At 46.8% G+C, this 25275-nt stretch overlaps 1 protein-coding gene across 7 annotated transcripts in view; it reads right to left on the bottom strand.

Annotated features, from left to right (window-relative positions):
* Positions 1 to 25275, bottom strand: part of sash1a (SAM and SH3 domain containing 1a) — a 303260-nt gene that overhangs the window by 19047 nt on the left and 258938 nt on the right. For 5 of the 7 annotated variants that reach the window (XM_055885293.1, XM_055885298.1, XM_055885296.1 and 2 more), the window contains exons 5-13: positions 21254 to 21294; positions 20907 to 20996; positions 20588 to 20700; positions 19447 to 19548; positions 10313 to 10448; positions 9511 to 9929; positions 6656 to 6730; positions 6367 to 6510; positions 136 to 268 (exon numbers count right to left, since the gene is read on the bottom strand). In XM_055885293.1, the coding sequence (XP_055741268.1) occupies positions 136 to 268; positions 6367 to 6510; positions 6656 to 6730; positions 9511 to 9929; positions 10313 to 10448; positions 19447 to 19548; positions 20588 to 20700; positions 20907 to 20996; positions 21254 to 21294 (1253 nt within the window). Of the gene's footprint in view, positions 1 to 135; positions 269 to 6366; positions 6511 to 6655; positions 6731 to 8955; positions 9930 to 10312; positions 10449 to 19446; positions 19549 to 20587; positions 20701 to 20906; positions 20997 to 21253; positions 21295 to 25275 lie in introns of all 7 variants that reach the window. The other 2 variants (XM_055885292.1, XM_055885294.1) reach the window with 2 other exon arrangements.

The following is a 25275-nucleotide window of genomic DNA, read 5'->3' as shown; positions in this document are numbered from 1 at the left end:
ACACACACACACACACACACACACACACACACACACACACACACACACACACACACACACACACACACACACACACACACACACACACACACACACACACACACACACACACACACACACACACAGGGTACTTACTCATGGAGCTTTGCCCACTGAGGGAGCTCCGGAGGCTCTCCACTGATCCTCCAGCCTTTAGCTTGGGTTTCTCCAGAGAGTCTGTGTCTGGCTGAGGGGACTGGGGGGAGCTGGGTGTCCCGTCTGGGCTCGACTGGAGGGTGCGAGGGGAGTGGTGCAGAAAGGTAGAAGTGGAGAGCAGAGGGGTGAGAGAGAGAGAGATGAAGAAAGAGATGGAGAGAGAGAAACAGATGTCAACGTGATACAGTATCAGTCACAAATTCCAAGATGGCGTAGCAGTGGGGATGTCTGTTTTGATTGTCTTGTCCCGTCCCTTGTATATTTAGTTTTTCTTCGTATATATGTGTATTATTTTTCCATCTACAGACTGAACATACTCTCCTGCAACCCGCCTCACCCAATGTGGTAAGGATCTGCTATTTTTACAGTTTTGAACCGAAAGCCCCTTCAGAAGCTAGCGGTCATCACCTCAGCCCAGGCAACTCCTGCCAGCCTGCACAGCGCGATATCTACCCAGAGCATTTTTGGACTGCTTTTCTCTACCACATCTCCGGAATCCTACCGCAAGCTCTGAACCTTTACTGCGGATCATCGCAGCTAGCTAGCAGTTATCCGTGGCTACTCCAATCTAACGTCTCTGTTCCAAAGCAAGCACCAGTTAGCCTAGAGCTAGCCTCGAACTAGGCCCATCTCCCGGCTAGCAGAAGAGATTCCATCAAGCAATCCCTGGGCTTCAATGACCTCTTTTGCCATTTGGCCTGGACCCTCTGCTGCCGACACGGAGCCCCGCCGATCCATCACGACTGGTCTACCGACGTAACCGTCCGAGGGGATTTCTGTCCGGAAGCAAGCACCAGTTAACCTGGAGCTAGCCTCGAGCTAGGCCCTTCTCCCGGCTAGCCAAAGAATTCCATCAGATAATTCCTGGGCTTCAATACCTCTTCTGCCAATTGGCCTGGACCCTTTGCTGCCAACACGGAGCCCCGCCAATCCATCACGACTGGTCTGCCGACGTAACCGTCCGAGGGGATTTCATAAGACTCTCCCGTTGCGACGTTCCCCTGAGGCCCATCTGCTAGCACCGGCCTGCTAGCTGTCTGAATCGCCGTGCCTCCAGCTCACCTTGCTACTCACTGGACCCTATGATCACTTGGCTACACATGCCTCTCCCTAATGTCAATATGCCTTGTCTATTGCTGTTTTGGTTAGTCATTTTTGTCTTATTTCACTGTAGAGCCTCGAGCTCTGCTCAATATGCCTTAGCTAGCCCTTATGTTACACCCCCCCACACATGCGGTGACTGCACATGGCTTAAATGGTGCCTCTAGAGACAAAACCTCTCATCGTCACTCAATGCCTAGGCTTATTTCCACTGTTCTCACATCCTACCATACCATTGTCTGTACATTATGCCTTGAATCTATTCTTCCACGCCCAGAAACCTGCTCCTTTAACTCTCTGTTCCAAACGCACTAGACGACCAGTTCTTTTAGCCTTTAGCCGTACTCTTATCCTACTCCTCCTCTGTTCCTCTGGTGATGCAGAGGTTAACCCCTGCAGCCCCCAGCATCACTCCCATTCCCCAGGCGCTCTCATTTGTTGACTTCTGTAACCGTAAAAGCATTGGTTTCATGCATGTTAACATTAGAAGCCTAATTAGAAGCCTCCGCCAACCCAGATGTCCTAGCCATGTCTGAATCCTGGCTTAGGAAGGCCACCAAAAATCCAGAAATGTCCATCCCTAACTATAACATTTTCTGACAAGATAGAACTGCCAAAGGGGGCGGAGTTGCAATCTACTGCAGAGATAGCCTGCAGAGTTCTGTCATACTATCCAGGTCTGTGCCCAAACAATTCGAGCTTCTACTTTTAAAAATCCACCTTTCAGCCTCCCGGGTGGAGCAGTGGTCTAGGGCACTGCATCGCAGTGCTAGCTGCGCCACCAGAGTCTCTGGGTTCGCGCCCAGGCTCTGTCGCAGCCGGCTGCGACCGGGAGGTCCGTGGGGCGACGCACAATTGGGCTAGCGTCGTCCGGGTTAGGGAGGGTTTGGCCGGTAGGGATATCCTTGTCTCATCGCGCTCCAGCGACTCCTGTGGTGGGCCGGGCGCAGTGCGCGCTAACCAAGGGGGCCAGGTGCACGGTGTTTCCTCCGACACATTGGTGCGGCTGGCTTCCGGGTTGGAGGCGCGCTGTGTTAAGAAGCAGTGCGGCTTGGTTGGGTTGTGCTTCGGAAGACGCGTGGCTTTCGACCTTCGTCTCTCCCGAGCCCGTACGGGAGTTGTAGCGATGAGACAAGATAGTAATTACTAGCAATTGGACACAACGAAAATTGGGGAGAAAAGGGGATAAAATTTATAAAATTAAAAATTAAATAAAAAAAACAAAAAAAATCCACCTTTCCAGAAACAAGTCTCTCACTGTTGGCGCTTGTTATAGACTCCCCTCTGCCCCAAGTTGTGCCCTGGACACCATATGTGAATTGATCGCCCCCCATCTAGCTTCAGAGTTCGTACTGTTTGGTGACCTAAACTGGGACATGCTTAACACCCCGGACGTCCTACAATCTAAGCTAGATTGCCTCAATCTCACACAAACCAGGTACAACCCTAAATCCGTAACCATGAGCATCCTCTTAGATATCATCCTGACCCACCTGTCCTCTAAATACACCTCTGCTGTCTTCAACCAGGATCTCAGTGATCACTGCCTCATTGCCTGCGTGCGTACTGGGTCCGCGGTCAAACGACCACCCCTCATCACTGTCAAACGCTCCCTAAAACACTTCAGCGAGCAGGCCTTTCTAATCGACCTGGCCCGGGTATCCTGGAAGGATATTGACCTCATCCCGTCAGTCGAGGATGCCTGGGTGCTCTTCAAAAGTGCTTTCCTCTCCATCTTAAATAAGCATGCCCCGTTCAAAAAATGTGGAACTAAGAACAGATATAGCCCTTGGTTCCCCCCAGACTTGACTGCCGTTGACTAGCACAAAAACATCCTGTGGCGTTTTGCATCAAATAGCCCCCGCGATATGCAGCTTTTCAGAGAAGTCAGGAACCAATATACTCAGTCATTTAGGCAAGCTAAGGCTAGCTTTTTCAAACAGAAATTTGCTTCCTGTAGCACTAATTCCAAAAGGTTTTGGGACACTGTAAAGTCTTAGGAGAATAAGAGCACCTTCTCCCAGCTGCCCACTGCACTGAGGATAGGAAATACTGTCACCACTGATAAATCTACGATAATCGATCATTTAAATAAGCATTTCTCCACGGCTGGCCATGCTTTCCACCTGGCTACCGCTACCCTGGCCAACATCTCAGCACCCCCTGCAGCAACTTGTCCCCCCCCCCTCGCTTCTCCTTCACCCAAATCCAGACAGCTAATGTTCTGCAAAATCTGGATCCCTACAAATCAGCTGGGCTAGACAATCTGGACCCTCTCTTTCTAAATTTATCCGCCGAAATTGTTGCAACCCCTATTACTAGCCTATTCAACCTTTCTTTCGTGTCATTTGAGATCCCCAAAGATTGGAAAGCTGCCGCTGTCATCCCCCTCTTCAAAGGGGGCGACACTCTAGACCCAAACTGTTATAGACCTATATCCATCTTGCCCTGCCTTTCTAAAATATTTGAACGCCAAGGTAATAAACAGATCACCGACCATGTCGAATCCCACCGTACCTTCTCCACTATGCAATCTGGTTTCCGAGCTGGACATGGGTACACCTCAGCCACTCTCAAGGTCCTAAACAATATCATAACCACCATCGATAAAAGACAGTACTGTGCAGCCGTCTTCATGAACCTGGCCAAGGCTTTCGACTCTGTAAATCACCACATTCTTATCGACAGACTCAATAGCCTTGGCTTCTCAAATGACTGCCTTGCCTGGTTCACCAACTACTTCTCAGATAGAGTTCAGTGTGCCAAATCAGAGGGCCTGTCTCCGTCTCTATGGGGGTGCCACAAGGTTCAATTCTCGGGCCGACTCTTTTCTCTGTATATATCAATGATGTCACTGCTGGTGATTCTCTGATCCACCTTTACACAGACGACACCATTCTGTATACATCTGGCCCTTCTTTGGACACTGTGCTAACAAACCTCCAAACGAGCTTCAATGCCATACAATACTCCTTCCGTGGCCTCCAACTGCTTTAAATGCTAGTAAAACTAAGTGCATGCTCTTCAACCGATTGCTGCCCGCACCCTTCCGCCCGACTAGCACCACTACTCTGGACGGATCTGACCGAGAATATGTGGACAACTACAAATACCTAGGTGTCTGGTTAGACTGTAAACTCTCCTTCCAGAATCACATTAAGCATCTCCAATCCAACATTAAATCTAGAATCGGCTTCCTATTTCGCAAAAAAGCCTACTTCACTCATGCCGCCAAACATACCCTCGTAAAACTGACTATCCTACCGATCCTTGACTTCGGCGATGTCATTTACAAAATAGCCCCCAACACTCTACTCAACAAATTGGATGTAGTCTATCACAGTGCCATCCGTTTTATCACCAAAGCCCCATATACTACCAACCCCTGCGACCAGTATGCTCTCGTTGGCTGGCCCTCGCTTCATATTCGTCGCCAAACCCACTGGCTCCAGGTCATCTATAAGTCTTTACTAGGTAAAGCCCCGTCTTATATCAGCTCACTGGTCACCATAGCAACACCCGCCCGTAGCACGCGCTCCAGCAGGTATATTGCACTGGTCATCCCCAATGCCAACACTTCCTTTGTCCGCCTTTCCTTCCAGTTCTCTGCTGCCAATGACTGGAACGAATTGCAAAAATCACTGAAGCTGGAGACTTATATCTCCCTCTCTGACTTTAAGCATCAGCTGTCAGAGCAGCTGTACCTGTTCACAGCCAATCTGTAAATAGCACACCCGACTACCTCATCCCCATATTATTACTTACCCTCTTGCTCTTTTGCACCCCAGTATCTCTACTTGCACATCTATCACTCCAGTATTAATGCTAAATTGTAATTATTTTTGCCTCTAGGGCCCAATTTATTGCCTACCTCCCTACTCTTCTACATTTGCACACACTGTACATAGATTTTTATATTTTTATTTTCTTTTGTGTTATTGACTGTACGTTTGTTTATGTGTAACTCTGTGTTGTTGTTTTTGTCTCACTGCTGTAAATGAGAACTTGTTCTCAACTGGCCTACTTGGTTAATTAAATAAAGGTGAAATTTAATTTTTTTTAAATAAAACATGACAGTAGCTTTACTGAAGGAGAATTCACCACTGCCATTAGATGGCAGCATGGAATGTAAAATAGCCTCACTAAAGTTAGAGCTCATCAAGTCTCCTACCCGATCTTTCCAAGCAACAAATTCATGACTAATTCAACCTTTTTCTGGGTCAAAGGACTGAAGTTCCAAAAATCTCTTCTGTTTATCTCTGAGGAAACAAGTTTGCAGCGAGCAGTCAACAGATTGTGCCACTCCAAGGCTTACTTAGTGTACCCTCTGACAGCCTAGATACCAGGCCAAAACCCATACTGTATTGTGATATTTGATCATGTGAATATGGTATGAATGCCAATGCCACACACACACACACACACACACACACACACACACACACACACACACACACACACACACACACACACACACACACACACACACACACACACACACACACACACACACACACACACACACACACACACCGAGTCCCAGAGCCAAAGCCCCCATGTCTTAGAGCTCTGGCCTGGCCTGGCGTGTGGGATGCTTGCCTCACAGGATGAGCTCAGACCCTCCAGAACACACCCTACCCTCCACCTAGAGTCCAATCCTGGGCCTGAGAAAGCTGAGACCAGAGTGTGGACAGCCCCAAAAAATTCCCAACTGTGTGTGTGACGTCTGACTGTGTGTATATGTGTGTCACACATCTCTTTGTGTGTGAGAGAACTGGGTGTCTACTTTGTAACCAACAGAAACATGTCCACACACACACACACACACACACACACACACACACACACACACACACACACACACACACACACACACACACACACACACACACACACACACACACACACACACACATACACACACACACACACACGTAAAGCCCATAATGAGAGCAGAACAACAATGGGGAGAATTCAGTCCACTAGGATCAAGCCTTTTTATTCTATGAAACTTGAATTCTTTGTAAATTATAGGTTTGAACGCCTGTATATGTGTGCGTGTGTGTGTACCTGTTCAGACAGTGAGCTGCTGTACTTCTTGGACATGCGTTTTCTCATGGTCTCTTTGACGGACTTGACCTTCTTCCCCAGAGAGATACGAGACGTGTTGGGAGACTTGACTACCTCCCGGTATACAGCCTCTGGATCCTTACTCTGAGAGAAGGAAGGAGGGAAGGAGGGAGAGTGGAAAGAGAAAACAGAGACAGAAAGAAAGAGAGAGAGAGAATGTGTTTGAGTCGACTTCTCTAAGCATTGCGCCCCCTCAACCCTGAGTCATCAGTAATGTGGTAGTACTTACATTGGGCTCTGAGCCTCCACTGACCACATGGAGTGACCTGTTGGACAGGTCAAACCCTCCAAAACTACATGTCCTCTGTTAAAGGGAGAGGAAGGAGAGTCAGAGAGAGAGAGTCAGAGAGAGAGAGTCAGAGAGAGAGAGTCAGAGAGAGAGAGTCAGAGAGAGAGAGAGTCAGAGAGAGAGAGAGTCAGAGAGAGAGAAAGAGAGGTAGGAAAGATTTTGAACAAGAGAGTTAAAATAAATTAGAATCTATTCAAATGACATCAACTCTCATCCATGCCCAGTAAGAGTCAAATCACAATGATTCATGCTTGGCGGAGTCATAATGGCAGCAGGTTGATTCACGGCTGTATGTTATATATGGGTTTGTGAGCGTTACCGTCTGTCTGTACGTGTATGTCATGTTATGGCCTCATTTGGGACGGGCAACAGAAGTGACGTGATGTGAAACTGAAATGCATTTCTGTTTATTACATAATGTACATTAGTTATTGTGTGATCAAATTTAAACCAGGTGTTTGATCATCCATTGAGAATTGAATGGGAGTCACTGTTATTCTGCAAGTTTATGTTACTTTAATGGGAAGCAAGCATAGAGTGAAATTAAATGAAATAATTTGGTTAGATGTGGTCACGCTGAAATATAACAAACTATGGCCCAACCCAACCATTCCCTTGGGTTTAATTACGAAGGTAGGTTCTCTGGAAACACAAACATTGAGATATGAAAACTTCTACACTGGGTTAGGTTATAGAAAGGGGAGGATTGGGGGGAGGTTAGGAGAGGTAAATTATCACAGAAAATATCATGTATCAGACTGAGGGATATGCAGGGGGTTTTCTAGATTCTCCCTCCATTTGATAAAGATAGAACCAGTCATGATAGAACCAGTCAATTGTACTAGCTTTGACCTCCAGGCCTCTCTTTGGGTTAGAATTGTACTAAGAAGCAAGAGCACTGATGCATACACACCCCTATAGTATCTCAGGTAGTGAAGCGTTACTAATTAAATCTGCTCTTCCCGTTACAGGGCATTCCTAATTTACTCTAGCAGTTTCCGACAACAGTCCCAGGTTTCCTTTCATCCTTGAGATGACTTGTTTTATGGTATGTGTGAGACCACCATTTCTATCGTGTCCATATCCGCAGTTCCAAAGTGTGGTGAAGAGAAGCAATTGAGAAAGCGTCCAAAAAGAAGTCTACAGATGGAGCGATGCTGTTGGGTATATTCAATGGAATGGTCATGCACTCAGAAAACCATCTTCCACATGACAGTAAAAAAAAAAAGAGAGAAAGAAAATTCCACTACATCTGTAACCATGCCGACGGAGGCACGATCAAAAAGATAAAACCCAAAAAAAGAGAACTGAACGGATGAATAAAAATGTCTATGGATGAAGAACCACATCCAATGATTGACAAGTAAAAGCCAGTACTCAGGCTTCTTCAAGGCTGCAGAATATCTCTGTTTAACTTCCCCGTGTCGATCTAAATTCTCTTTCAGTAGGATTCCTACTATCAACACTAACACTTCCATGCTAGATTTGTATTGACTTGTGATCAAACTTTCACACACTGACCAAACCTTATCATTACTTCTGTCTCAATGACATGTGGAGGCTTGTTTGGCCTGGCCAGTCCAGACCATCTAGCTGGGCTTATGGCCACTGTCACAGTCCCAGATCTCTTTCCTTTTCTTTCACACTGAGCTGGAAAAGAGATCACTCTGTTCCCCTTCTACTGAAACCAGACACACAGAGGAGAGAGAGAGAAGCTAAGAGGAGGGAGGGATAGAAAAGGATGGAGAAAGCTAGAAAGAAGAAAGGAGAGAGAATGTGTCTGTCAAGTGTGTCTGTCAGCCCCTGAGCAGTGACCCAACACAACCGTGTCTCTGTCTCTTCAGTCTGTTCTGACTCAGCAGACTCCCTACAGGGTTTGGGCTGGGTGACATTTTCAAATGCCAGGTATACACCCTCTGCTGTTACACTGGTATCCACTGTTAACCTCCTAAGTGGAACATCCCATTACTATTTCATATCACATTAAAATCAACTATGACGCCAAAAGCTTTCATATTTAAAGATTGTGTAATGTTCTGTTTCTTTATGGAGGTCTCTGTTAAACTACACTTTCTAAATATTCTTGCTGGATTAAAGCAGAGAAGAAGGAAACATCATCCACCCTGTGTCTGTATCTAAGCCTCAGGGTTACTCTGCAGCCTTGGAGGTAGCCTTGGTCCTCCTGGCCAGGCGGAGGCGCTGCCTAGCCCACCCCCGCCCTGCTGTACAGTAGAACTCACAGACTTCTGCTGGATGCGTAAGAGCACGCGCTTGGTGCAGCGGTCCACGCTGGCCGCCCACTTCCTGTCCGCCTCCCTGTCCTCCTCCAACAGGCAGCGGCGCTCGGCACGGCTGAGGGTGACGGGCCGGACTAGCTGGGCCCAGTTGAGGTGGCCGTAGAGGCTGCGCTCCACCACGTACGTGATGTTCAGTTCGCTCACCGCCGTCCGGCTGCGGAGCCTGCGAGTGGGGAATGCCCAGCCCCCACACCCCCCTCCACCCAGCGTACCACCCTTAGCCTTGGCCAGGTCACAACGGGCGGGGGGCGAGGGGGAGGAACAGGAGGAGGGCACCCCTGGTGTTTTGGCGCAGTTCCGGGAGCGCTGGTAGAGCAGGTGTTTGGTGGAGTAGGCGTAATTGGGGTCAGGCTTCCTGAGCCAGCTGGTGTGGTGACGGGCGGGTTTGGGGCTACCCTGGGAGACGTCATCGAGGGCAACAAGGAGGCGGGGCTGGGGGTGTGGTTTGGGGCGTGGCCGGGTGAGGCCGTAGAAACCGTAGAGTGTGTCATTACTTACCCCATGGGAGAGAGAGGTCAGGGCTTTCCGCATCTCGCCCTCCGTCATGGAGTGCGACACCTTCTCTTTGGCCTCGGCACCACAGCCGTCCAGCTCTGAGAAGGAGGATCCACTACCTCCCACTCCGGCGGCTCCCAAAGCCTCAGGCCCAGCAGGGAGTCTCCTGGGAGGCCGGATGAGGCCGTGGGTGCTGCTGGACTTAGAGAAGGCCTTGACCAGCTTGTGTCCGGACCAGGAGGTGTCCAGGCTGCTGGAGGAAGGGGAGGTGGTCAAGCTGTCTGTGTCCCCATCCAGAGAGAGCTGGTCCTGGGTCAGGGAGGACATGGATGCATCCTGGGGCAGGCTGGACTTCTTCAGGACCCCTGTGTACAGGGCTGTGTTGTCCTCACATGTAGGAGATGCCTCCAAGCTCAGAGAATCTTCAGGGAGGAGAGGAACATCATTTATCCATTACAGAGTAACCTCAAAAAGAGCAAAAACACTTCTATCCCATTCACATTTCCACTGAATGTTTACAAAGTGCTGCGGGATAACGGAATTTCTGTTACGGGATTTCTGTTACGAGATTTCTGTTACGGGATTTCTGAATATACAGTTTGAGTTAGTATGGAGTCCATACTAACTCAAACTGTTTATTCAGAAATCCCTATGGACATTTTTTTATTTTTTATTTTATTTTACCGTTATTTTACCAGGTAAGTTGACTGAGAACACGTTCTCATTTGCAGCAACGACCTGGGGAATAGTTACAGGGGAGAGGAGGGGGATGAATGAGCCAATTGTAAACTGACATGTGCCGTACCTTCGGAGCCTCGTTTCTTGCCCTCTTCCACCTTGATGAGTTTCTTCCTGACGCGGCGGGTAGAGTTGACCAGCTTGTGGAGCCGTTTGAACTTCATTGAGTCCTCTGTCTGCTCATCATCAGACTGCTCCCGAGACTGAGAGGGAGAGAGGGGACGTCACAGGAAGTCCAAGACACACTGTTGTACAGGAACCCCCAGAACCCTAACCATAACCCAGTGACCCATATCCACACACAAGAGGGGTATTAGCCTACAAATCTATTAAGTCTTCAGCTTCTCTTTTCCAACCTTTATGAAACAACACTGTGGTGTAGGTGTTATTCACTCAAGTCTTGGGGAAACTCTTGGGGAAACTCACAACCCCATTTATTCATACACGTAAAGCACACCGTTTTGGACGTAGGGTCACATGTTAGGGGTTGGTGACAGTTATGGTGCACGTTTTAGGATGGACATAGTTAGTGATATGAGAGTATGGAGGGAGAGTTGGGGGGTTGGGGGATGTATAGTACTGTAGGACACATTGTAGGACACATTGTAAGACACATTGTTGTACATTTGCATTGCATGACATTTAATATTAAAAACATATTCAGGTCACATGAAAAAACGAGCCAAAACAACAAAATCCCTGAACCAGAGAGGACGATGTGCCACAGATATTCACCACAGATATTCACCACAGATATTCATCACAGATATTCACCACAGATATTCACCAGATATTCACCACAGATATTCAGGGAGCTTGGTATGTCTGGTGTGTGTCTAGATCAGGCTTTAGACTGAGTGCTGCCTGTTGGAATGAGCCTAGAGCTGTTTATTACCCAATAGACACTAAATGGAGGCTCCATGGCATTGTGCTGAGGTACACAGAGCTCCATTATGAGGGTGTGTGTGTGGACTGTGGAGAGAGGAGGGAAGTTCAATTGGGCATTACGACGGCATTAAAAATCTCTACAGTGGAGCAGAAACAGAGGGAACAATGATGTCACCAAATGCTTCATTAATATGATGATGATGGCGCAGGAAGCTTCATTAATATGATGATGATGACGCCGGAAGAGACGGCTGACGTTTTACAGGCTCCTAACCAAGTGTGCTATTGTGTGTGTTTTTTCGCATTATTTGTAACTTATTTTATACATAATGTTTCTGCCACCATCTCTTATGACCTAAAAGATTACTCACCTCGAACTGGACAAAGATTTTTTCATTAACGAGTCAGACGAAAAGGATTTACTTCAGACACCCGACAAGGCACACATCCCCGTCATTCGCATGAAGAAGAGACGGAGATATCGCGGACGTAGGTCGGGGTGCCTTGTAAGGATCCGCTCTACCATCAGTCCTATTAGCCAACGTGCAATCATTGGATAACAAAATGGATGAGGGCCGATCAAGAATATCCTACCAATGGGACATTAAAAACTGTAATATCTTATGTTTCACTGAGTCGTGGCTGAACGACGACATGTATAATATACAGCTGGCTGGGTTTTCTGTGCATCGGAAAGATAGAACAGCTGCCTCCGGTAAGACAAGGGGTGGCGGTCTGTGTCTATTTGTAAATAACAGCTGGTGCGTGCTCAGTCCCCTCCTGTACTCCCTGTTCACTCATGACTGCATGGCCAGGCACGACTCCAACACCATCATTAAGTTTGCAGATGACACAACGGTGGTAGGCCTGATCACCGACACCAATGAGACAGCCTATAGGGAGGAAGTCAGTGACCTGGCAGTGTAGTGCCAGGACAACAACCTCTCCCTCAATGTGATCAAGACATATGAGATGATTGTGGACTACAGGAAAAGGAGGGCCGAGTACACCCCATTCTCATCGACGGGCTGTAGTGGAGCAGGTTGAGAGCTTCAAGTTCCTTGGTGTCCACATCACCAACAAATTAGAATGGTCCAAACACACCAAGACAGTTGTGAAGAGGGCACGACAAAGCCTCAGGAGACTGAAAAGATTTGGCAAAGACTCCAGCCACCCAAGTCATAGACTGTTCTCTCTGCTACCGCACGGCAAGCGGTACCGGAGCGCCAAGTCTAGGTCCAAAAGGCTTCTTAACAGCTTCTACCCCCAAGCCATAAGACTCCTGAACAGTTAACCAAATGGCTACCCGGACTATTTGCATTGTCCCCACCCCCCATTTTTACGCTGCTGCTACTCTCTGTTTATTATCTATGCATAGTCACTTTACCTCTACCTACATGTCCATATTACCTCAACTACCTGGAACAACCTGTGACTCTGTTCCGGTACACCCTGTATATAGCCTCGCAGCTGTTATTTTATTCATGCTCCTTATTTATTTTTTAATTCAGTTTATTTTAGTAAATACTTTAACACTTTGTTTCCTTAACTGCATTGTTGGTTAAGGGCTTGTAAGTAAACATTTCACTGTAACAGACCCGACCCAGTGTTGCTGTGGAAACCAGAGGAGAAAACAACAAATTAGGAATTTTCCCCAGAATGACTGCAGCTCGGCCGAACTAGCTCTGTGACAAACTCATCTCATCACATCACATGGTGCCTACTCACATACGATGGTCAGAATAGTTTCTGATGGTTTTCTGTGTGTGATGAGTTTGATGAGTTTGTCACAGAGCTAGTTTGGCCGAGCTGCAGTCATTCTGGGGAAAATTCTTAACTTGTTGTTTTCTCCTCTGGTTTCCACAGCAACACTGGGTTGGGTCTGGTCACAGACAGCTGGTCCACTGTTAGAGCCAGGGCACACAAGTGCACACAAGCGCACGCACGCGCACGCGCACAAAAAAATCCCCCAGGGTGTGAGAGAGCTTGAGTTAGTGCTCAGGCGAGTCTGACTGGGCTGTATACATTAGGCTTGGAGAGACGCTCCTCTTAGCTTCCCCAACCTCCAGCCTTGTATTACATCTGTAACCTAACAAGATGACAGCTGCTGGCTTAGACCCAGCCTGAGTCTAGGGATACACCCACACACCCACACACACACACACACCCACACCCACACCCACACCCACACACACACACACACACACACACACACACACACACACACACACACACACACACACAGCAGAGGTTAACAGCTGAGGGAGGGATGGCTTTAACAGCTGGCTCTAGAAGACACCTTTCATAGGGCCACGAGGGCACACTGGTACCTAGTTGACACCAGGACCTCAACATTCCCCTGGACTCCAGTCACTTCAGACTTCTCAGTCAGAATGATGGCTTTCTGCACCATGGGAGCTCCGTGACCTGCGCATTACCCATAAATCACTCTGGCGTCCCATCAGAGGCCTCTTCCTTCCACTAGTCTCAGGGGTGCGTGCTCCACACTCCATTCCTCTGTCGACAGCAGAACCAGACAACGAGGCCGGGGTCGAACCCTCTCATTTTGTTTTTGACAACCTCTCAGCTTGTAAACCCCAGAACGCCTCCGCCCTCACCCCTGGACCCCTTAAACCCACTGTCCTCCCTCTACCCTAACCACACACATCTGGCTGGAATACTCTTCTGCTAGTTTCTACCGCTCTAGAGGACATTACAGAGTTGTGTCTTCAGAGACTGTGCTGTAATAACAGGTCTCTGTGTGTGTGTGTGTGTGTGCCCGCTGCAGTTTGGAACCAGACCTGACTGAATCCTCCTCCAACAAGGCTCATTACTGAGGTACATATAGGACATTACTGGAGTGTCTATGTTATTATTCTGAGTTATTCATTATTGCAGTGGGTGTTGGTGTTGAAGTGTGCATATTGTTGCAGAGTCAGAGTGAGCCATTCTTAGGCAAGACAGTCCCGGAGGACAGCAGGGGGCGAAAGCGAGGCAGCATATATTTGATCATACAGAAGAGAAAGCAGTGCTTCAAAGAGTGGTCAAGGAAGACAGTTGAATGAAATGCATAATGTTGTGTTGTTTGTATTAGTCAATATCTGCAGCGGTGCGTCGCTGATAAATACATATAGGGGAAACGCTGCTCTGGTACAGTAGGGTCGTTAAGAAGAATGCAAGAAAGACACCTCTGCCGCAACATGGGGAGGGGGGAGGTGAGGAGGGGCTGACAATGACATAGTCCCTTAGATGCAGCCCCCTGAGGGACACCAACGTCTGGAACACGACGCAATCAGAACTCAACCAGTGGTGAAAAGATGCTGCGGTCAGCGACCCCTCATTGGAACAATGTCAACTCTCACACACACGCACACACGCACACACACACACACACACACACACACACACACACACACACACACACACACACACACACACACACACACACACACACACACACACACACACACACACACACACACACACACACACACACACACACACACCATCATTATCAGCATTGAGTCTTGCTGCAGAAATCATGGTGTGGTCGAGCATACATGGTGCACATACAAACTAAACCAGATCTAAAACGGACAGTAAAAACTGGTGCAAACCGAAAGCAGTTCCCTGCCTCACAAAAATACAGAAAAAACATTGAAATCTAATTGAGCATGCTAAGCAGTTGAGTGTGACTTGTTACTCACCGCTTTAGGCATTTAGGACAGCAGAATTGTGCTTTTACCATTCCCAGGTCAGTGTAAAAAGCATGCATCACCATGCATCAGGCTGGCCCTGTCCCATCTAGTCCCAGGTTAGTCACACTGCACACGGCATATCCAGAGAGAGGCACGCAGTCACACAACATACACACTCACAGCATTGACACACTCACTCTGACACACTCCCTGCAGCTCGTTGGCAAAGGCAGCTCTGCAGAATGAAAGCGATGGGAGAGTGAGAGCGAGCAGGCTGCTGGTGCTATTGAGCAGCAGCAGAGAGAAAAGGCATGTTGTGCCTGGAGGAGAGAGGAGAACAATCCCAGCGTTTGAGCCCCTGACCCTGCCTTGGCCCCCACATCTCTAATGGCCAGCCCTGGAATGTGGGCGCTCTCTCTCTCTGCTCCGGGGGGGATGAGAGAGATGTAGAGACAGAGAGTGAGGGAACGATTGGAGAGGGAGCAGGGCAAGAGGACGGATATTTGGACAGAGTGACCACAGAGCTACACAGACGCACACACAAAGAAACACACAGACACACATAGCAATTTGAAAGATGGGGGGTGACCTAATTCCATTTGAAGGTGGCGGACATTACCCCCGGCACATAACCCCAGGCCCAAAAGAGGGAAGATATTTCCTAAACGGATCCATTTTAAACTGATGTTTTATCAAGCAGAGCCCCCCCCTCCTCCTCCTCCTCATGCTGCGTTTCAGGGGCCTGAGGGGAGTGAGAGCTCTTTGTCCTCCCTCACTTCCTCTCTCCCTCCGGCGGCGCGTACAAACAGCCCTGAAGACAGGCCGAGTGTTCCTCCGAACAATACACCTCCAGTCATTCCCCTATCCTCTCTCCCTCTGTCTATCGGACATCCCATTCATCAATCCAGTTGGACAGGAAGCAGGCCTCTGGCAGCCGAGGGCATAGAGAGGGTTAACAGGGAGATTAGCCTGCTAGGGCCCTGTCTGTCAGCTCCACATCAAAGGGCAGGCAGAGCCGGACTGTATAGCAGGCCAGACTCAGACCTTGGGCTGGCTCTCTGCATAATGCCTTACAACAGGCCTTTCTCATTGAAGGAATCCATTTATTACTAGAAAGAAATAGTTTCAAGGAAAACTTTGCTTGCATGTGAAAACTGTTTGAAAGCCTGACAGAATTTTGTCCAGAATGTCCACAGATCCACATCATAAAGCCAGACTGTATACTGCAGGCAGCTTGGTGTAGATGTCTTCACGGATCTACCCGAACCTGATCCCCCTTGGATTCAGCTCGGTGGCATGGGCCTCGGATCTGTGTGACAATATGTGAAATACTGACCGGATACGATTATTTTTTCATCTTAAATGACTGTCAGGGCGTCCCCTTTCATCAATATGTCAATATCCTTGTGACAAAATGACATATTTGCTTCATGAAAACCAGCCACTGCACACTGTAGACACGTGACGCGGGGTGAAATAAGCTATAGCCCTAGCTGTTGTGGGAGAGGAAGAGGACGCAGCGGAAACAAATGATAGCCTAGGCCAGGGTCATTGATTTGTTTAGGCGTGGCCTATTTAGAAGGGTATTTTACTATTTTATTAACAGTTAACTTATGTTGAATGACTCAAGTCAAGTGTGATACAGTATTTGTCAGCATAAAGATGAGTGACTCTAGTTTTGTGGCTTTTGCTCAAAATAAACAAGTGATACTGCAGAGTTACCGACACATTCTTTCTGATCGTCTAATAAATAGCCATTTTAGACCAAGTTAATCTGCTCATGTTGTGTGTGTGTGTGTGTGTGTGTGTGTGTGTGTGTGTGTGGTAGACTGATACACCTGTCTGCAGAAAATATTGTAGCCTAATATTGAAAGGCTGCTGATTTATTGATTGTGTAATGCATGGATAAGTATAAGAAATATCAGGACAACTTCTCTCTTAAATTATGAATCTTTAATGAACCCTCTGGATGGTAGTCCTACACAACTGTGGAGTGGATTACTTTTCTATCAAACCCACATCCAAACTAATCTCAGGCTGTATAGGCTAATTCTGTAGGCCCAAAGGATACATCTACATTTTATTTTGAACAAAAAATATTACGCTACTATAATGACTTAGACCCGAGTTATTGAAATATACCATTGTTATGTGGTGATTTTAGGACGCTAAATAGTCAGCAAGCGCTGTGTGTTAGAAAGTGTTAGACATACCTTCAGTCTAAATCAATGTTTATCAAAAGAGTGAAATAGGCTAGTTTGTGATGTTGAAATAGGCTAGTTTGTGATGTTGAAATAGGCTAGTTTGTGATGTTGAAATAGGCTAGTTTGTGATGTTGAAATAGGCTAGTTTGTGATGTTGAAAAAGGCTAGTTTGTGATGTTGAAAAAGGCTAGTTTGTGATGTTGAAAAAGGCTAGTTTGTGATGTTGAAATAGGCTAGTTTGTGATGTTGAAATAGGCTAGTTTGTGATGTTGAAATAGGCTAGTTTGTGATGTTGAAATAGGCTAGTTTGTGATGTTGAAATAGGCTAGTTTGTAATGTTGAAATAGGCTAGTTTGTAATGTTGAAATAGGCTAGTTTGTAATGTTGAAATAGGCTAGTTTGTAATGTTAAAAAAGTGAACTATTCACTACTCAGTCTGGCACGCGATGATCATCCCCCCAAAAATTGTCCTGGTCAAGAGAAATTAGGAACATATTTTGGAAAACCTCAAAATGTTCTCCGTCTAACTATAGGGATGTCATCAGGAAAATACTATCCTGTACACCACAAATATTTTAGATACAACCGAAAATGCACCGACAATTCAAAACAATTTTGCTGGCTTACGTTTTTAATCTTTTGGATCCATTTGGGTTGGATACAGACCCGACCCAATTTTGAATCTGATTCTCTCTCAACTCGGACACGTTTTGGGTCGGATCTGGTTTACCTTGGATCCGGATCGGATATAGATTTTCAAGCGAAATGACCCGATCCTGTTGGGGTCGGGTAGGAATTTCACGGATCCAATTCGGTTCGGATGTCAATTTCGGGATCCGAGAAGATCTCTAGCTTGGTGTCAAAGCTGTGGTGCCACCATGCTAAAGCAGATGTCTTCAGAGCAAAAGACACAGTCAGCTAATTAATATGGAATAGGAAGTGTAGCATGCTAGACAGTACAGTACAGATGTCAAGGCTGCCGATCATTCAGAGGGAAGGGAGCGTTGAGCCCCAGCTAGTAGCAACTGGGTTTCCACAGCAACACATATGTGCATAGAAATATTTGGGCATTCAAGTTGGTGTTTTTGTGGTGGGTGTCGATTACCATCTTCACAGGAAGATGTGGGTCTGTGAGTTTGTATGTTCGTGCACACACACACGCACACACGCACACACACACACACACACACACACACACACACACACACACACACACACACACACACACACACACACACACACACACACACACACACACACACACACACACACACACACACACACACACACACACACACACACACACAGTCCTCCATTCAGCCTGTCAGCCCACATGTCCTTCCCCTGTGATCTCTCTTATACACAGCAGTGCAAGGCTAAACCCAAGAGGAAAACAGAGCTTGCTTTGACCCAGCAGGACAGAAGCGTTTGATTTGAACTATCATCAGTACAGTACGACTGGTCCTCATCCAAAATAACCACTCACATCCGTCCTGAGGATTCATGCAACAACATGCAATATCATCCCAGTGAGGCTGTGTTCTGTGACCTGCCACTAAACCCCATGGTCTGGAAGGACACTTCAGGACTGGGAGGTCTAGAGCCTGCTCTTTACTGACCACAGCTGGTCATCTGGACAGATACTTTCAGCACTGACTTAAAGGGACATTTTACTGAAAAACTATCTTTTGGTATTTGTTTCATTAGTCCACTGTTGATACAGGCCCAAAATGTTTTGCATGTCAGCAGTCAAGTAGTCAAGATATTGGACTTTTAAGAAGAAAGGTGTCTCCAGACAAATCATCATATGATGGAGACATTTTCCTTCTTAAAGGTCCAATATCTTGACTGCTGACATGCAAAACACCAAATACCAAAAGATAGTTTTTGAGTGATATTCCCCTTTAAGATGGAAGAAGGGGGAACAGATACAGAGTGGAATGAATCAGGACTGGGGCTGGATGGAAATCAGTTCTTAGTTCAGAGTTCATCTTTAAGGACGACATTAAAGCGTTCTATAACCTTCATTATTCATTTTTCCTCTTCACTGCAGAATCCAGAGAGGGGATGCATGCACTGATCAACACAATCCCAGTCTTACAGGCTCACAGACTGCACTACACACAGAGTTGGATGTCAACACACGCGGGATGCTGGGGTATGCCATTAGTTAATATCCAGGTTAGTTAGGGAAGGGATGTCACAGCCAATGATCTCATACATGTGTCCTCACACACACAAATACTCACTCCAAGGTAACACACACACAAATACCCACTCCAAGGTAACACACACACACACAGACATAATTCCAACATGAAACAAAACAAAGACGGCTGCTCCTCTGTGGGGCTTTGATCCTGAGGTGTTTGGGGTCACGGGGTGAGAGGTGAAAGGTCAGAAGTACTTACTTTGCAGTTTGAGGACTGGTTTAGATTGGGAGTGGATCCATCAGTCCACTCTGCAGTGTCAGTACTGCTGGACTGTCTGCTATGGTTCTCATACTCCTTCAGCTATAGGAGAACAATAGTTTAGAGAGAGGGCAGGGGATAATGGCCCACTCTCACTATAGAAACAGCTACCCCTCCACACACACACCCAAACCAACACCAAGACACAACGTAGATACAAACGTAGAACACACACACATACACAGGTCACAGGTCACAGGCCAATATAAGTGAGGTCCACCGAAGCAAATACAAGACAAGACAACTGTTCACAAAGGCTGCTCATTGATTCCAGAGTCTGATTGGTTTGTTTGAGTGTCAGTCACAGTGGAGGAGAGTAAAAGTCAGACCAGCACCCAATAACACACCAGAGATACAGGAAGAGCTGGAGGAGAATCAACGTCTGCCTTGTGGAGAGAGACCTACAGTAATTCTACAAGACTGCAGTCACCCACGTCATTCTCTCCTTTACAGTTACCCCAGAGTGGGAGAGGGAGGATGATAGGAGAGGAGGAAGAAGAGAGGAAGAGAACAGAGAACAGCAGAACAAATGAGCGGGATAGAGTAACAGATGAGAAAAAGTGAAGACGAATTTGACAAACAACCAGATGAAGATAGACAGAGAAAGGAGAGAAGAGGACCACTTAATGCCAATCCAGCCACCACATCCACCCAGAGGACAAATCCAGAATCGCCCACCAGGGGGGGCTACTGAGCTAACATGTCCAGCTATCCCTACAGCATGAACAGGACCACACACCCCCCCCAGGTGGTAGGCGCCCTTGGCCAGGGTCTGCGGCGGCATGAGTGTGTTTGTGTGTAAAAAAGGGAAATGCAAAGCCAAATGAATGATTAGTAAGAGTAAGTCGTTTTAGTAAAAGCTGGATATGGAGCTTGGTGGATGAAGCAGGAGAGAGGGCAGGTTTGTAGCCGGGCGAGCCCACGATGCAGTGATGGAGCTGGGGCTTGGGGTCAGCTTGAGGGTGAGGTGGAGGTCCTCTCCAGGGCCTGGGTGGGGGTATGTCTGTCTGCCCCAGGAGCAGCCTGGAGAGGAGAGGGAGAGTGGGGGTAGGGCGCACAGGGTGTGTAAGAGGGTTCCTACCCGAGCTAAAGCCTCTTCCACAGTGATCATTTTCTCCTTCACCATCATCATCAGCTGGATGCGCTCTTCATCACTCATGGTGATCTCACTGGCCACGTAGCCTATGTCCTCTCCTAGACAAAGGTCAGAAAAAGTCAATGGTCAGGACTAAAGTCAGAGAATTATAAAACAGCTGGGGCATAACATAGAGTATTATGGAATAACATGAAAAATTGGCCAAAAATAAGTAATTACCAGATAATAAATATGATATTAGAATTTAATAATGTAACTTCCATTAAAATAACATACTGTATAACAAAGTGTAATAATGTCAAACCTTTTGACGTCTGCTGCATGACTCCCTTCTGAGACGTCTTGCGGAAATTCTGCCAGAAGGATTTGTTCTTCTTCTTATTGTCCCATTTACCTAGGAGGCACAGAGAGAGAGAGATTCAGTCAGACAACACTACGACACACACTCACAGACACCCAGACACATCAGAAGGACCCAGTGTTTAAGAGAGAGCATTATCTGGTGTGTAAATAAGGAAATGTTTAGAATTCAATTTTACTTGATTTATTCACTACCGGTAATTCAAATAAAATGACCCCAACCCTGCTGGATACCTAGAAACAGTAACAGAAAACAGAAGTATTTTTTGTTAAAGGTTGATTGCTACTAACCCCCAGAGCCGTCTTCAGAGCTGGACTTGTGCAGAGACATCCTGGAAAGTACAATGGTGACAGAAAGGAGAGGGAAGGTTAACATCAGAATAATAGATCCTTCTTCTTCTCAGCATCACACACCATTACTTCTCTAGCACAGAGACGTCTAAACACTGGGGACCTTCAGGCAACCCTGTCCCTCTGAGATAGAACATAAGCCGTTGTTTTGACGCGATGTTGCTGATGTCTCTGCGTTTCTGGATTTTTACTCTGGCTGCTGTTCAATGTCTTCACCACTAGAGGACAGTGGTGGAGCTCTACAGACACACACAGGCTGGCTCCTGAGGAGCGCAGAGCAGAGATACCTTTAGAAGAGAGGAATGGGGGGATGAGAGGAGAAGAGAGTAGAGGTTGTAAGAGAGGAGTGGATGAGAGGAGAAGGAGGAGGACAGGGCTGATGGGAAGATGGGGAAAGAGTGGATTGGAGTGGATGAAGAAGGGAAGGGGAGGGGCAAAGGAGATGGTAGAAGAGAAAGGAGAAAATAGGGAAGAAGAGAAGAGCAGACAGAGAGAAAACCACAGGGCAGACTCAGCCTGTTTCTGTTTCCACTTCCCTCCTCGAGATAGACAGAGTCGAGAGAGAGACACAGAGACGCAGAGAGAGAGGGAGAGAGAGAGAGAGAGAGGGAGGAAGAGAGAGATGGGGGAAAGAGTTAAGAGAGCGTGGAAAGTTACTGGAGTGAGGAGGAGTAAGGATGCGAGTCTCAAAACTTCACTTTAATTTGACAACCTGATTCTCACTGCCCTCAGAAGCAAGAACTCACAGCGTTGAATAAAATACCCTAAAAGCTTCTCTAGAGTTCTATCAAACCATATAAATAGTACAGTTCTATATATTGACAAATGTTATCCCAAGTAGTTCCAGTCTTGGGCTGATGTTTGAGTGTTTTCTCCTATTCTCTGTTTATCCTCTTCCATTCCCTCGTACAGGACAGCACCCAACACAGAACACATGTTCACTGTGGCGAACTCTTTCTCTTGTTATGGAAGAAAGGGATACCACATGAATGGATCTATTTCAGTCTGTTTTCCAGAGAGGACTAAGACATGATTAACTCATTTGTTCTCTTCAGACCCCAGGAAAAATGTTTGAGAGAGTGATTGGCACCATTTAAATGTATTAGTGGTATAATGATAGTATTATACGTTTATTAAAGTATTTTGTGTTCACCAGTATATGTGTCTGGCAGTGTGTGTGTCTGGCAGTGTGTGTGTCTGGCAGTGTGTGTGTCTGGCAGTGTGTGTGTCTGGCAGTGTGTGTGTCTGGCAGTGTGTGTCTACGGCAGTGTGTGTCTACGGCAGTGTGTGTCTACGGCAGTGTGTGTCTACGGCAGTGTGTGTATGGTAGTGTGTGTCTGGCAGTGTGTGTGTGTCTGGCAGTGTGTGTCTGGCAGTGTGTGTCTATGGCAGTGTGTGTCTATGGCAGTGTGTGTCTATGGCAGTGTGTGTCTATGGCAGTGTGTGTCTATAGCAGTGTGTGTCTATGGCAGTGTGTGTCTATGGCAGTGTGTGTCTATGGCAGTGTGTGTCTATGGCAGTGTGTGTCTATGGCAGTGTGTGTCTATAGCAGTGTGTGTCTATGGCAGTGTGTGTCTATGGCAGTGTGTGTCTATGGCAGTGTGTGTCTATAGCAGTGTGTGTCTATGGCAGTGTGTGTCTACGGCAGTGGACAGTCTGTGGCAGTGGACAGTCTGTGGCAGTGGACAGTCTGTGGCAGTGCATTGTCTGTCAGTGCTCCCTGCTCTGTTGGAGTTATGGTTAAACACATGAATCATGCAGGGGGAGTCAGAGAGGACAGCTTGTCCAGTAGTAGAGGCCCACAGAGACACATTAAGTCTGTCTTCATCAGGCATCCAGTGACCCACACACACCCCTCCTGAGAGAGATAAACTCAGGCCCTGGCCTCCATGCTAAACACATCACACAAACACACACATAGACACACGCACGCACACACACACACACACACACACACACGCTGATGCATGCAGAGAGGTAGAGACAGGTGGTTGTCAGTTCAGTGAGGGTGGAGGCATTGTGTGTGTGTCTGTGGCAGGAACAAAACAAGCTCGACGGGTCTCCCCCTCCTCTTTGTGAGGGTGTGTGTGCATAGTAGACGTGACGGCCTTCTGGGCTCTATGGGAAAGTTTAGGGCCGTTTAAAGCCTGGCTGCCATGGCAACATAATGAGATGCTAATGGTCTGTATGGTCTGTATGCTTGCCCCCTCCTGTCCTTCTCCTCATCTGTCTCTCTATCCCCCTCTTTCTCTTCCTCTCTCTATTCTCTCTATCTCCGGGTTAGGCCCCAGTGGGCCCCAACTAATGTTAATAGAACTCCCTCAACAGAAGATCTTTCTCCTGTAACCTAGCCCCCTGCTCCATGCTCTATAAATTACCACACACACACACACACACACACACACACACACACACACACACACACACACACACACACACACACACACACACACACACACACACACACACACACACACATGTTTCTAGAGTCTGTCAGTCATACCACTCTGTGCTGGAGCTACTTAACTGGTTTAGGCTAAATCTCTGCATGCTTCTTTATTTCCTACATTTCTCCTGCCTGGTTGCACTTTTTTTCTGCTTTAGCCAACTTGTTGTAAGTTAGTACAGGGAGGCAGACCTGTTGTAGCCCTTTCCTGCAGTCAATGACCCAAAGTGCCCTCTTTGGCCTCATGGGTGGAATGCTATTACAGTTTTTTCCAACTGCTTACACACAAAATCTTTTCATGTCACACGATTTTTTAAACCTCTCACTCAAAGTGCAAAACTACACACCAAATATCCAAAACCATAAGCTATTTCTCAGCCTTTGACTCAGTTGTCAATTGCATAAAACACTTTTTCAAAACACTACACACAATTCTCTACCTAAAACCCCAAAATCTAACAGGAAGTGACTTGCTTTCCTTTTCCAAACACAACCAATCAAAATGCTACACTTATTCACCAGGTCACACACACACTCCTCACATGTGCAAACATTAATAGCTTAACTGATCAATAACCAATCACTGCTTTACTGTAGTATAGGCCTATAAATAGGCCAAAGGTCAGATGACCTGTTTTGAACAATGGATGCCAACAATGGACAGAGAGCAAGAGGAGTAGGAGGGAGAGGAAGAGGAAGAAGAGGACGAGGGCAAAGAAGAGAAGGAAGGAGAGCCATCTCTGATGAGATTAGGGCAACACTTGTTGATCATGTGATCAACCACGGTTTGACCATGAGAGAGGCTGGACTGAGAGTCCAGCCCAACTTGAGTCGATTTACAGTGACGTCCATAATTCAAACCTTCAGAAATGAGAACAGGTATGCAACTATCTAATGACTATTTAGCATTACAGTAATGTACTGTAAAATACGTATGACTGCATAGTATTGCATAAACATTTGTAACTCTAAGCCATCCATTTACTGCACTGCATTGAATGAATGAGGTTAGTTATTATGCGGTACTACATTTTTTTGTACATTGTTTACAGTTCCTATGCTGAACACATACTGTGTTTGAATTATGTACAGAGTGGAAAGGCAAAGACATCATGGAGGACGAGGACGCTTGTTTACAGATGTATAAGAGACTGCAATTATAAATATGGTTTTGGCCAACAATGCAATTAGGATTCGAGAGATAAGAGAGCATATCTTGAATAATGACACCATATTTAACAACATCAATGCTGTAAGCCTGTCGACCATACAACGCATCCTCCAACGGCACCGAGTGACGATGAAACAACTTTACAAGGTGCCATTTGAGAGAAACTCTGACAGAGTCAAGAATATGCAACATGACTTTGTAGAGGTATGTATGCAACACTACTTCCAGTACTTCAGACATACCATATTTACTCATCTGTATGTCCTTTTGTCTGTTACAGAGAATATTGGAGCTGGATGCCCATGTAATTCGCCATGAATTTATTTATGTGGATGAGGTTGGCTT

Source organism: Salvelinus fontinalis, chromosome 27 (genome assembly GCF_029448725.1).
Source record: "Salvelinus fontinalis isolate EN_2023a chromosome 27, ASM2944872v1, whole genome shotgun sequence".
Lineage (NCBI taxonomy): Eukaryota > Metazoa > Chordata > Actinopteri > Salmoniformes > Salmonidae > Salvelinus > Salvelinus fontinalis.
Note: the sequence above shows the minus strand (reverse complement) of the source record. Positions and strands in the feature narration are given on the sequence as shown.